This window comes from Lipotes vexillifer, unplaced genomic scaffold, assembly GCF_000442215.2.
Source record: "Lipotes vexillifer unplaced genomic scaffold, Lipotes_vexillifer_v1.1 scaffold684, whole genome shotgun sequence".
Lineage (NCBI taxonomy): Eukaryota > Metazoa > Chordata > Mammalia > Artiodactyla > Lipotidae > Lipotes > Lipotes vexillifer.
This window is the reverse complement of record NW_006797362.1, coordinates 1,120,649-1,134,222: the sequence shown is the minus strand read 5'-3', so window position 1 is coordinate 1,134,222 and position 13,574 is coordinate 1,120,649. Positions and strand designations below refer to the sequence as shown.

At 41.2% G+C, this 13,574-nt stretch overlaps 1 protein-coding gene across 1 annotated transcript in view; it reads right to left on the bottom strand.

Moving 5' to 3' along the window:
- The window catches only part of SIPA1L1 (signal induced proliferation associated 1 like 1), a 27,940-nt gene that overhangs the window by 4,122 nt on the left and 10,244 nt on the right, over positions 1-13,574 (bottom strand). The window contains exon 2 of the mRNA XM_007469299.1: positions 1,920-2,050. Within this exon, the coding sequence (XP_007469361.1) occupies positions 1,920-2,050 (131 nt within the window). The remainder of the gene's footprint in view (positions 1-1,919; positions 2,051-13,574) is intronic.

Below are 13,574 nucleotides of genomic sequence, written 5' to 3'. Positions count from 1 at the left end.
TCCTGCTGGGCTTGAAAGGATGCAGGGCTTAAGGGCACAATGGTGGCTTGGCCCAGGCAGAGGCAGTGGGGTTGGAGAATTCTGGATACATTATGAAGACAAAGTCAACCAGTTTTGTGGACACACCCGATGTGGGGAGCAGGAGGAAGGAGAAGAGAGGAGTCAAAAGTGGCCTCAAGGTCTCTGGCTTGAGCAATTGTAACAACGGGGTTGTCACTGGTTAAACATTAATTTGAACATGAAAACTGGTGGTAATGGGTTTCTTAACCATGAACAACATTTGACTTGGATGTTTCAATCAAAGGGTAAGGAAGTGGCCCCATGGACCGCTGAATGGGTTGGCAGGAAAAGGACTGAACTACAGGACTAGAGAATCCTTAAGTGTGGTTTAATTGTAACTGCAGGAGGGAGGTACGGGTCAAGCATTTGAGGCTGAGGCAGGGAGAAGCAGAGGGACCACATTCACCTAGGATAGGAGCTGACCTGGAGAGAGAGGGGCTGTGACCAGCCATGGCGTGCCTGCAAGGCAAGCTGGAAGGGACAATCGTGGACACCAGAGACAGGATCTGAGAACGAAAGTACCGATTTAGAAAGCTTCAACGTCCGGTATGAAGAATGATAGGATAGTGGCAAGAAGAGAAGTTGAAATGGATAAAAAACATAGAAAAGGAAAAGTATGATGAGGACTTAAATCAGAGTGGCCTTGGGGAGGGGGAAAGGGAAGGACAGGAAGGACAAAAACAGGTGGGGGGAGCTAAGTGTGGCTCTCAGAAATCCGGTGGCATCTGAGGAGCGACTACCGACACCCAACTTCAAAAACACAGTGTGTTCTCTGTGCCTTTCACGTTCAAGAAAAGTACTGACCCTGCTTAACGATCGGCTTTGGCACAGAGAAAAAGGACCCTACAGCATGTGAGTTCTTCGTTTCTCTCGGGCCACTCGACGCAACACATTAGATATTAAAGCTGTGCCTTTAAAAATCCTATTTTTAATTTCCCCAGAGTTCAAGCTGAGGAAAAATTACTAAGTGAAGCCAACCCCTGCAACCTGCTTTGTATTCAATGGGGGAAATGAAGCCAAATGCCCTATTTAAACTAGTTTCAAAACCATTATTTTCTAGATACCTCAAGGGAGCATTAGGCATTAATGCATAACAACAATCCTAAAGTGATCTGGTTCAAAGAGGCAATAAATGGATAGCTGGCACAACTAAACGTATGTTTAGAAAGAAAACAAAGGAAAAAAACCTCATAGTCCCAAACTTGTTCACGAGTTTTTTTTTTAAATGCTTTGTTGGCTATTTTATGTTTCGTTTTCTTTTTTTGACCTGAATTTCATTTTAAAATAAAAGCTCACATATTATGTGTACTTAGATCCCTAAAGAGCTCCAAGAACCTGTCCTACCCACAATCAGACAGCCTCTGGTTCAAACAGTCCGCATTTTAGGCCTCCGAGAATAGGTCCAAGATGGCAAAGTGAAAATGCAAGAAGAAAAGAGTTTTCTTGGGTCAAGAAGTGTCCTAAGCAATAGTTTGGAAAAGTGAGTTAAGTCTTGGCTGACCCTCTCTGCCTCCTCAAGCTGGCTCGGTGCCTTCCGGCTGCCCAAGCAGGATATGTAATATCCAGTTTGGGATTCTGAGGACTCCAATTTCCTTGGGTCACACTTAATGGACATATCTTTCTGTGAATCAAAACTCCCATTCATTTATTGCATCTATCCAGAGCTAGATGGGAAGAAAGGGTCCAGATCTAACCATTATGTCCAGCCCTACCACCACCGGAATGAATGAAAGGGGTCTTTGTTTATTCTAAAGACATCTGTAACCATGAGCTATTAAATTTAATTGCTTTGCTATTGCTACTACTCTATTTTTTCCTCAATTAAATTAAGCCTCAAGTCTTTCTCATGTGCGACTTACCTCGCTAGTTCTAAAAATTATTCGGTAGTTGTATGGAGATACATTTTCTTTCGTTTCTTCTGGTTTTTCCCTTCGAATGCTCACAGCCACCGGACCAAGATTCTCATCTGCCCCAAAATAGTTCCAGTGTTCTTAGGTACAATGAGACAAAACAAAATTAGAATATTTACAGAATGCTTAAAAATGTTATATGCTGCTTGCTATTTAGATCACTCAGAAATTACTCTATACCAATAAAATGTAAACGCATTTAACAAAATCAGTATTCTTCAATGAGTTATAAAAGTAAAGACTTAGCTATGCAGGTTTAGTCTCAGAAGAGGTAAGACAACAGAGGTGGCCTGTTCAGGTGTTTACTACTCGGCAACTTACTGCTCTGCTATTTTTTTCAAAAGAAATTTGTGTTTTCTCCTTATAAACAGGCTATATTGTGTCAGGGCTTCTTAGCTTTCATAAAAACAACAACAACAACAAACTCCCCCCAAACCTACTGAGAACAAAGTTTGCATACGGAGGGATTTCCTGCAGATTAAAAAAGATTCCCTGGACTGGAGAGGGGTCTGTGAGTTACTCGGCAGCTTTCCTCCCATGTTGCCCAAGTAAGATGGAGTCTTAGCTCAGAGGTAAGAGCTTCAAAGTGCCCCTGGGAGGCAGAAGCTCAGACCCAGGGCTCTGGGCCTCACCAATGGTTCCCACATAGTAAGCACAAAAGGCATTCCACAGAGCCACTGAACCTGGAGGGAAGTGAGGGCTGGGATAAAGGGTCTCTCCTAGGCAACCAGTGTGGCCGTGGCCGTGTGACTAATGACAACTCAGGGGCCTCTCTCCTCAATGTCTGGCATTGCTCCAGACTCCAAACCTTGGCACAACCTTGGGGTTTGGGGGAAAGTGTCCAAATGACTGGTGTTGACTTTACCTTCCTCCTGACGAGAAGGAAGGTCACGATCAAAATTAAATTAATTTACAGAAAACGTAAAAAGTGATATTTACTCTACACCTAAATATCTACTTCGTAAAAAAAATTAAAATCGTTGATACAGACATGATACGTTTACAAATGAGAAAGCGAATAAAACAAATATATGAAAAGCCAGAACAGATAACTTACTTTTCGAACCTCCAAAACACTTACTTTACATTGTCCTATTTCATTTACATGTGACATGGTTAAATGACTGAGTTGTGACATGGTAGGTTATTCTCATACAAAATGCATCAATATTTGAAAATACATGTTATTCTCATACAAAACATGTATTTGAAAATCCATGAGAATAATAAGAAACAACAGCATAAAATATCTAATCATGTAATTTTAAAATTTAGGTAGTAACGTATGAGAATGCTTTGCAAGTACTAAAGAACAATTATAAAAGATGTACTCATTAATATCACAGGCTCTCTAAGAATATTATCATAATCCACGGAAATTCAAAATAAGGGAAACACAATGGGGATACAAGCAACAAACATCTCATATATGGACAGCTGAGAAACAACCCAATAAACATCACAAAATTCATGTACAAACACTTATGTACACCCTCAAAGCATAGCACGTGAGAATCACACTCAGAGGTTATTTACTCTTACTTTGCACATAATTTTAATAAGCGTGGTTGTCTGATCTTCAAGCCCACAGCTTGATTTCAGAGGTGTGATAATTCCAGATGTTGACAAAGTCCAGGGTGTAGGGCTGATAGAGACTTTCATGCAGACAGCAATGGGACAGAACAACTGACAACAAGGAAGAAAACAGAAAGGGAGGAGACACAAATAGTATAAAAACGCGGACAAGAACTGAAAGAGAAACAAGACAGCAGTCTGGGGCCATTCACTGAAGGAGTGAAGAGCTTAACAAACTTCAATAACGTCAGAGCATATTTTAACCCGGCAGCAGAGAACACCAGTGAATGTTGTCAAAGATGAGCGTCACATTCATTATATCCTGTTCCTTGCACTTCATGGACTCTACTGAAACCTGACTCCAGAAACTCCTCAAACACCGCCCCCCCCACACACAAACCTCAGGAAGGGCAGGTGAGACTGCTATTCTCTGCTGCTGGAGAAATTCACCAAGACGGGGGTCGCTCTCAATTAGTGCCAATAACCTCAACTCATCCTCAAGCTGTCCCTGGTCTGCTCTCGCTCTCCTTCTCCAGAGAAGATGTCTCAAATATTCTCTGTTCTCCCTCAAACCCCCCCCCCATCTACCTTCTCTCAATCTTAGCAGATAATGCTGTCTACATCCCAAAGAAGATAAAGAGCCATTTCAGAAGCAACTGTCCTCACTTTCCACCATCACGCACACTTACCTGGGTCCAGACTTTTGCTTCCTTTCCTTTACAATCTAAAACCCAATCTCCCCCGAAATTCTGGTCTCCACTCATTCCACCTTCCCAGGGACACTGATACCCGATCACCTGCCCTGTATCTTCAACTTCCCCTCTCTGCCTGCTCATTCCCATCATCATTCAATCAGGCTCAAGTCTCCCTCATCTTTAACCGTAACACTTACCCTCAATTCCTTATCCACCTCCAGGTTATCTCCTTTTTCTTTCCTTCCACTGGAAACTTCTTGAAAGAGATGCCTAATTCTTCACTTTAGGATTCCTATCATCTGACGCCATTGCACAGTCACCAATGTCAGCCTTACAGTTAAAACAAATGGAAACTTTTGGCCCTTATCCTGCTCAAATTCGCCACAACAACTCACCAATGGCACAGTTGGCCATTTCATTTGTTTTCTAGAAACACTCATCCTGGCTTCTCAGGCACCACCCTCTCCTGATTTTCCTTCCACCACTCTGGCTCTTCTTACTCAGTTTCCCTTCCTCTTCCCATCTGGAATCTTCCATCCACTCTCAGAACTTCCACTGCCATCTCAATGCTGATGACTCTCAAGAGTCGACCTGCCCACTCTAGACGTCTGTGAGCCCTGGATCTTTACATCTACCTAATGGAACTCACTGTTTGTTTGTCCCATGGCATCTGTAAAAGTGAACCCATCACCTTTCATACAAACCTATACAGCTCTCCCTGCAACCCCAATTTCGGTGACTGCTACCACATTTCTCTAGCTGCTCACGCCAGACCCAATGTCATGCCTCGTGAATTCTAGTTCCTAAATAGCTCTCAAATCCACCTACTTTTCCTCCGTCTCACTGCCACTGATTTACCCTCATCATCATTTGCCTGGATGTTTGTGAGTCTTCTGATTGATTAGCTTTTCCTGATTGGCTTCTAAGATGCAAACTTGACCATCACTATTAAGTTTAAAACCCTCCTCTCGTTTCCCACCAGTCGTTGGATACTTCTTGTGGCTTCCCAAAGGCTCTCACAGCCTGTCACCAGCCTATCACTCCAGTTTCAACTTGGACATTTCCATCAGCCTTCTGAACTCTGAGAACCAATCATACTGAACTTCTCAACTCACTGTGCCCCTTCTCACCTGAGACACCCTACCTAGAACATTCTTCCCACAGCTCCTCTTTATTTGACTAAGTCCTCTCATCCTTCAGGTCGCATCTGAAATATTATTTAGACACCCTCTCAAAGAGTGATTGAACACTGGAGCAAAATGAAAGTGTACACTTTGTATAGTAACAATAATACTTTAAGAATTCATAAAAATACAGATTAGGGAAACCAAATATTTAATATATTTCAACTACAAAAATTTAGAAATGTTGCAACAGAAAAATGTAAATTTATAAAAATATAAATATTAAACACAATCATTTGAGTATAAATTGGCAGATAAAATAATAGTGTTATTTTAAAAAGAAACTAAATCCTACATAAAAATGAAGAATATTGATTTAAAAATGAAAAAAAATTAAAGATCGTTTAAACTTTTTTTGTGTGTGTGGTCCTCAACACCTGGCTATATATATATATTTTTTTTTTCCGGTACGCGGGCCTCTCACTGTTGTGGCCTCTCCCGTTGCAGAGCACAGGCTCTGGATGCGCAGGCTCAGTGGCCATGGCTCACGGGCCCAGCCGCTCCGCGGCATGTGGGATCTTCCTGGACTGGGGCACGAACCCGTGTCCCCTGCATCGGCAGGCGGACTCTCAACCACTGCGCCACCAGGGAAGCCCCTGGCTATATTTTTGTGCGATTTTTCCCAGCTACTGAAGGAGTACATTTCTGAGTTGGGGGAATGCTGATGAGATCATTATAAACTAACTTCTAACACCTTCTTCAGACTCTATGTTCAAACAAACCCATCTCTGATTTGATAACTCCAGGAAGACCTTTTAAAAACTTATTTGTGTGTTTGTGCAGAAACATCAATCTTTTTTTACTGAAAAAGAGCTCTAGCTATTATTTCCAAGAAAGCATTTCCATTTGATCTTTATTTCAGTTTCATCAGTGAGATGGAGATTCTGGTCTGGCTTCCTGTGTTAAATTCATCATGTTCAGACTCTACTTGTTCAAAAAGGCTTTCAACTTGAGTAAGAATTATTCTTACAATAAAAGCCCTGCTTTTTGGTCCACCATCCATTTTTCTGCTCCTGAGGATTACAGAAGTATAGACAAAAATCCTTTCTACATGAACACAACTTTTTCAGTTCAAAATCCGAATGCAATGTATAATTCGCCAATAGAGGAATCTGGTTCAGCAAATTACCTTAAATTGAATTTCTGAATTTTTAAACTTTGATCTCAAGACAAATGACTTTTCTTTTTTTTTAAACTTAAAAGCCAGCCTTTTAGGGATATCCTGTGTCCAGTCCTTCTGGCCACTCTTGCCGCTGCCTGTCCTTCAAGTTCACTGGACTGCAGTACTTTCCTCTTGGGACCACAGCCTTGGGGCAGCACTTCTGTACTTGCTCCCCTCTGCAGCATGTTTTATTTCTGCCTACCAGCCATGTACCTCCACCTTTTGCTGGCGGTGCTATTCATCAACTGCAGAGAGCTCTTCCAGCCATACCTACAATCAGCTTTGTCTTTTTGGGGGTGGCGGGACAGAAGGGAGAGAAGGGGTACAAGGACAGGGGAGATGCAGATGATAAGTGTTAAAGAAAGGCCAGGAAGCCTTCGATGATGAAAGTCAGAGGGAGGAAAGGGAAAGGAAAGAGGAGTTGGAGACTCAAGCAGGGTGGTTAAATCTGCTGATGGATGAACTGAAATACAGGGATTACACCACCAAAAATAATGATATTTTTGTGCCAGCCTACTGGAATGCCAAAAACCAGTATTGCAATCACTCCATTAGAATGATATAATGCAGCAAGGTGAGGAACTTTGCCAAGCACTCTAATACTCACATCAACCATGAAAATACAGGCTTTGCCTTCTTTTTCACAGATGTGGCAAATATGATTTAGACAGAATAAGTCACTTCCCAGCCACAACTAGTAAACAGCAATACCAGAACTCAAACATATTATTTTAAACCAATTCCAAAGCTCATTTTCTTGGCCATTACATCTAACATTATCTTCCCAAACATTTCTAAAACTGTACTGTGAATAAAAAATAGTTAAATAAAATGTGATGCCTAAAGGGATTAACTAGCCAGATGACACATAAAGCTTTACTCCTTGATGTGCTATATTGCCAAGGTGTCACTGTGGGATTTTTTGTTGTTGTTGTTTTTTAATAAATTTATTTATTTATTTATTTATTTTGGCTGCGTTGGGTCTTGGTTGCTGCACGCAGGCTTTCTCTAGTTGCAGCAAGCGGGGGCTACTCTTCATTGAGGTGCACAGGCTTCTTATTGCAGTGGCTTCTCTTGTTGCGGAGCACGGGCTCTAAGCACATGGGCTTCAGTAGTTGTGGCTCGTGGGCTCTAGAGCACAGGCTCAGTAGTTGTGGCGCACGGGCTTAGCTGCTCCGCAGCAATGTGGGATCTTCCCGGCACAGGGCTCGAACCCGTGTCCCCTGCATTGACAGGTGGATTCTTAACCACTGCGCCACCAGGGAAGCCCCTGTCACCGGGTTTAAAGGGAGCAATATTCATGTTTCATCCTTACATGGCTGATTCTCCGCTGCCTTCATTTCTCATCTTTAGCACCTAAACAAATTTTCAGCCTGAAGTTTTCTTATTAGTTCTAGTTCTTGAGTTTTAACAAGGGTGGTACGAAGAGCACCAATGCCTAGTTCTGCTATCACTAGAACATTCCACACAAATAGCCATATTTCTGGCTGACACAGTCACAATAATAAATAATAAATTTTTCACATTTTTAGAGAGGGGACATAGTAAATAGTTCAAAGCCCCAAGTAATTAGATCAAGTACAGTCACATCACCCAGTTTCAAGATGAGGATAAGCATGTGTGCAAAAAGGCAAGAAAAAGTTAAAAGCCTGGCATTTTAATTGTAAAGAAGGAAAGGAAAATAAAATCACAAAAAATTAGCAACAGCATATTCTGCTTTAAAAATGAAAACACAGGTTTGCCAAAGTGGAGGTAATAAGGATACAACTTTAAATGGCTCTTTCTGAGGACTTCTCTGGCGGCAGGGGTTACAAATCTGCCTGCCAATGCAGGGGACATGGGTTCGAGCCCTGGTCTGGGAAGATCTCACATGCTGCGGAGCAAGTAAGCCCGTGTTTCACAACTACTGAGCCTGTGCGCCACAGCTACTGGGCCCGCGTGCCACAGCTACTGAAGCCTGCACGCCTAGAGCCCATGCTCCGCAACAAGAGAAGCCACCACAACGAGAAGCCTGTGCACCGCAACGAAGAGTAGCCCCCGCTGGCCACAACTAGAGAAAGCCCGCGTGCAGCAATGAAGACCCAATGCAGCCAAAAATAAGTAAATAAATTAATTTTTAAAAGTTTTTTAAAATTTAAATGAATGAATGGCTCTTTCCGAGAAGAGCACTACTCAGAGGTTCTGTCTCTGGTCCCCAAAGGGCTCATCCTAATTATAAGGGTGGAGGTTCCATGAGAACTAAATAGCCTAGGACTTTGCATCATAATCAAAAGCAGGTCAGAGTAGTGGATGGGGACATTTACACAGGACGGGCCACAGGCCAGAATTCTGTCCCAAAGCACTCCACTAAGCTTATAATTATGGTTGCATAAGAGTAATTGCCCACATTCACAAAGTGCACAGTACTCTGAAGTTCCAATTCATCCTTCCATAGGTAACTCTTAAAAGGTAAGGTGGTCTATTTGCCAAAATTACATGAAGTCGTTAGGCTTAAAGTCTCACGTGACTAAGCAGCCCCCAGTAGCCCCCTAACTTGCCAATAAAAAGTAGACTAAGACTGACATTAATAAATTGCATACAAATGGTTAAAGAAAAAAAGTACAAAGAAAGCTCTAATTGAAACAAAGGGAAAATAAAAAGTATCAGTGTCAAAACAGGATTTTTTTTTTTTTGGCAGTATGCGGGCCTCTCAGTGCCATGGCCTCTCCCGTTGGGGAGCACAGGCTCCGGACGCACAGGCCCAGTGGCTATGGCTCACGGGCCCAGCCGCTCCGCAGCATGTGGGATCCTCCTGGACCAGGGCATGAACCCGTGTCCCCTGAATTGGCAGGCGGACCCTCAACCACTGTGCCACCAGGGAAGCCCCAAAACAGGAGATTTTGAATTGGCCATTATCTATGACAAATAGCCAATAATTATATTTTAAAAAATTCAATCCGAAGAAATGAAAATGTTTTGGACCTATAATAAATGGTCTAAAGTAAAAACTGTAAATATTTAAAGTAGTCAAGAAAATGTTAAACATTTTCTTAAACACTATACAGTCTTAAAATATCAGTTGGAGAGGGTGCAGAGAAAAGGGAACCCTCTTACACTGTTGGTGGGAATGTAAATTGATACAGCCACTGTGGAGAACAGTATGGAGGTTCCTTAAAAAAACTACAAATAGAACTACCATATGACCCAGCAATCCCACTACTGGGCACATACCCTGAGAAAACGATAATTCAAAAAGAGTCATGTACCAAACTGTTCATTGCAGCTCTATTTACAATAGCCCGGATATGGAAACAACCTAAGTGTCCATCATGGGATGAATGGATAAAGAAGATGTGGCACATATATACAATGGAATATTACTCAGCCATAAAAAGAAACGAAATTGAGCTATTTGTAATGAGGTGGATAGACCTAGAGTCTGTCATACAGAGTGAAGTAAGTCAGAAAGAGAGAGACAAATACCGTATGCTAACACATATATATGGAATTTAAGGGAAAAAAAATGTCATGAAGAACCTAGGGGTAAAACAGGAATAAAGACACACACTTAATAGAGAATGGACTTGAGGACATGGGGAGGGGAAGGGTAAACTGTGACAAAGCGAGAGAGAGGCATGGACATATATACACTACCAGATAGTGGGAAGCACCCGCACAGCACAGGGAGATCAGCTCGGTGCTTTGTGACCGCCTGGAGGAGTGGGATAGGGAGGGTGGGAGGAAGGGAGATGCAAGAGGGAAGAGATATGGGAACATATGTATATATATGACTGATTCATTTTGTTGTGAAGCAGAAACTAACATACCATTGTAAAGCAATTATACTCCAATAAAGATGTTAAAAAAATATATCAGTTGGACCTTCCTGGTCTAAGCTTTCTTAAGAAAAATTTGGCAATAAAATTCAAGGTTCCCATAAAGTTCACACCAGGGCTCTACCTTACGTAAATAATTGGACATGTGGAAAAATAGTTACATAACAAGATCATTTATGTAAGGTCAAGGTTTTTAAACTTGTCTATGGATAGAAATTAGGGGGTCCATGAACTTGAATGAAAAAAATTATACCTTTATTTTCACTAACTTCTAAATGAAACGTAGCATTTCTTTTAGTTGTAAATGAGCCAGCCAACTACAGTAATATTAGCTGTACATGTGACTTTGATGCCAATAGAAATCATACATTTTCATATCACATTACAGTTGCTGCAGACATATCAAAATATCAATTATGCTCATCACAACTTTGAAATTATGGTAGTTATCAGATCTGATGCTAGATCTTTTTGTTAATGCAATAAGAAGCATCTATATAGTATGTCACAAAATTTTTAACACTCTTGCAATTGTATTTTAATATGCTTGGTTTGCTTTGTACGTTTATTTTATGCACTTAAAAACATTATTCTAAGGAGAGTCCATAGATTTCACCAAACTGCCAAAGGGGTCAATGGGGGGGAAAACAAACAAACAAATGAACAATCAAAAGACACTTAGGAAGATCTAATGTAAGAATGATTTATAATAAGAAACTGGAATGCCTGAATATAGAACAGCTGGAAAACTTTAAATAAATGATGGCATAGCCAATTATGGAACCATGAAAAAAATACATAAAACTATATATAATGACACTTATTTTACTTAAAAAATGAATATGCATTAAAAAAAGATGAGAAATAAAATCAGTAGTAATCACATGATTGGTTGGCTATAGTTGCTAATTTTTCTGTAATGAATATATGTGACTTTTACAATAGGAAGATTTTTATAAGTATAAAAAATGTATTTGGTTTGCAAACGGTCAAAGAGTATATAAAGCACAGTTTACAAGGTTGCATATTAATGTAACTTTAAGTTTAATGTTAGTTACAAATGCCAGCTCAGAAAAAAAAAAAAATTTCACATCCAAATGAAAGAAATTATAATGAAACACCTGTCTCTAACTCAATGTCTTTATATTAAAAAAAATCTTTTGTATCTCCTTACTAGGGATATTGCAGCAAGATGTCTGTGTAAAATGCTTCTGAAGGGTTTGAAAGGAAGTCCCTCGGAAACAGTCCGAAATTCAGTCAAGGCCCAAGTCACTGCCACTCATGAGGGTGAAGCCCATGCAATGTGTCTCAAAAACTCAGCACAGCCCCCACACTTGTGTTGATATGGGTTGCTGAGGTTGCTTCTGCTGATGCTTCTACATCACTGAACGCTTCTACTTGACTCGCATGCAGTTAGGGAGGTCTCTCCTCTTGCTGCCCTGAAGTTCAGATGCATGACCTCCCCGTACACAGCAGGGAGCTCCAAGAGAAGATAAGCAAAGGAAGTGGTACAATAAAGCAAGTACGTTTTGAGCACCTAATTTTGGTGGCTCACTGGTGTCTGAACTTAATAATGAGGTGTGCATTTGAAAAATAGGTGGCAGGATTTATTATACGTTAACTTGTACTGAAATAACAGATTTAAAGGGCCCTTATGCCCTCGAAACTGCAAAACAAAGAACATAGAATTTCTTTGGGTATAGGAATTAGTAAGCATGGCATTCGCCTTGATGCATGTTGACACACAAAGTTGAGGCAGCATTCCCATTTTCATGTGGATGGTTCATGTCAGCTGCTGTTATTGACTGTACCTGAAGGTACGTTTTATCTTGACTGCTTTTGGACTTACAGAGAAGTTGCAAATATAGTACAAAGAATTTCAATACATATATCCTTAACCCAGTCTTCCCCAATGTTAACATCTTATGTAACTACATATATTATAGTACAGTCGTCATTAATCAGAATCAGTAAATTAACATTTACTAAAGATCTTACTCAAATTTCACTAGCTTTTCCACTATGTCCTTTTTCCCTCTGAAATCTCATTCACTATCCCATGTTGTACTTAATTGTCATTATTTCTCCTTAGTCCCCTGCAGTCTGTTACAGTTCCCCAGTCTGTAACAGTCTTTCATGACCGTGACCCCTCTGAACAGTATTTATCACTCAATTTGGGTTTGTCCAGTGGTTTCACATGATTGGACTAACGTTATGCATTTTGCGCAAGAGAACCATAGAAATGATGTAACCTCAGTGCATCATTTCATGGAGTTCATGATAGAGACCTGATTCATTCCATTAAGGTGGCACGTGACAGGTTTCTTCCCTGAAAAGTTACTATATTTCTCCTCGTGGCTTACAAATATCTTTGGGGAGATACTTTGAGATTATGTAAATCCTGCTTCTTCTCCTGTTTCTCCTCAAACTGTCATCCACTGACTTTAGCATCCATCATTTGTGTCTAAGAAGGTTTACAACAGTAAAAATCAGTCTCCATAATTGTGTTTTGGGTCTATGGGGATCGACTGGTGGTCTTGGTTAATTTCCACAAAACCACCATGACCACACACAGACTTATCTGTGGTCTCATTTCCTGAAAAGAGAGGAAAAGGAACTGTAACATATTATTTGGTGCCCAGAGTATAACACAAGGTCATGTACACAGTGGGCCCTCCCTGCCTCTACCTGATGCTATATATAAATGTAAGATACACTGGCTCCTCAACGCAATAAATTTTATACTTTGCATCAGGACCAAACATTCGTTCAGTTGTGAAACGTTTGCTGAGCCTGCCTAATCTGTGGTCCTTGCCTTCAAGGAATGCTTAGACTGGTTATGAACCAGGGCGCCATAGAAAGCCCTGGGCAGAGACCAGGGCATAAGGTGACTTGGAACAGTGGTGGGAAAGCACTTGCACCTTTGAGAAGGAACAGGTTATTCAGAATCCCAGGAGACACAGGGAGAACAACCCACTCTGATGCACGGGCGGGAGGAAAGGCAGGAGGGGAGCACAATAAAGTCCTCCCGACTCGGGTGCCCACGTGGGTTTCTATCTGCACCGGGTTCACTACCCTCTCAGTCTACACACTGCCCCCTGTTAGGGGGTCTCACTACTTTTCCAGTGGTAGCCCTCACTTCCCCCATGTAATGTGAGACCAGCTAGGGAAAG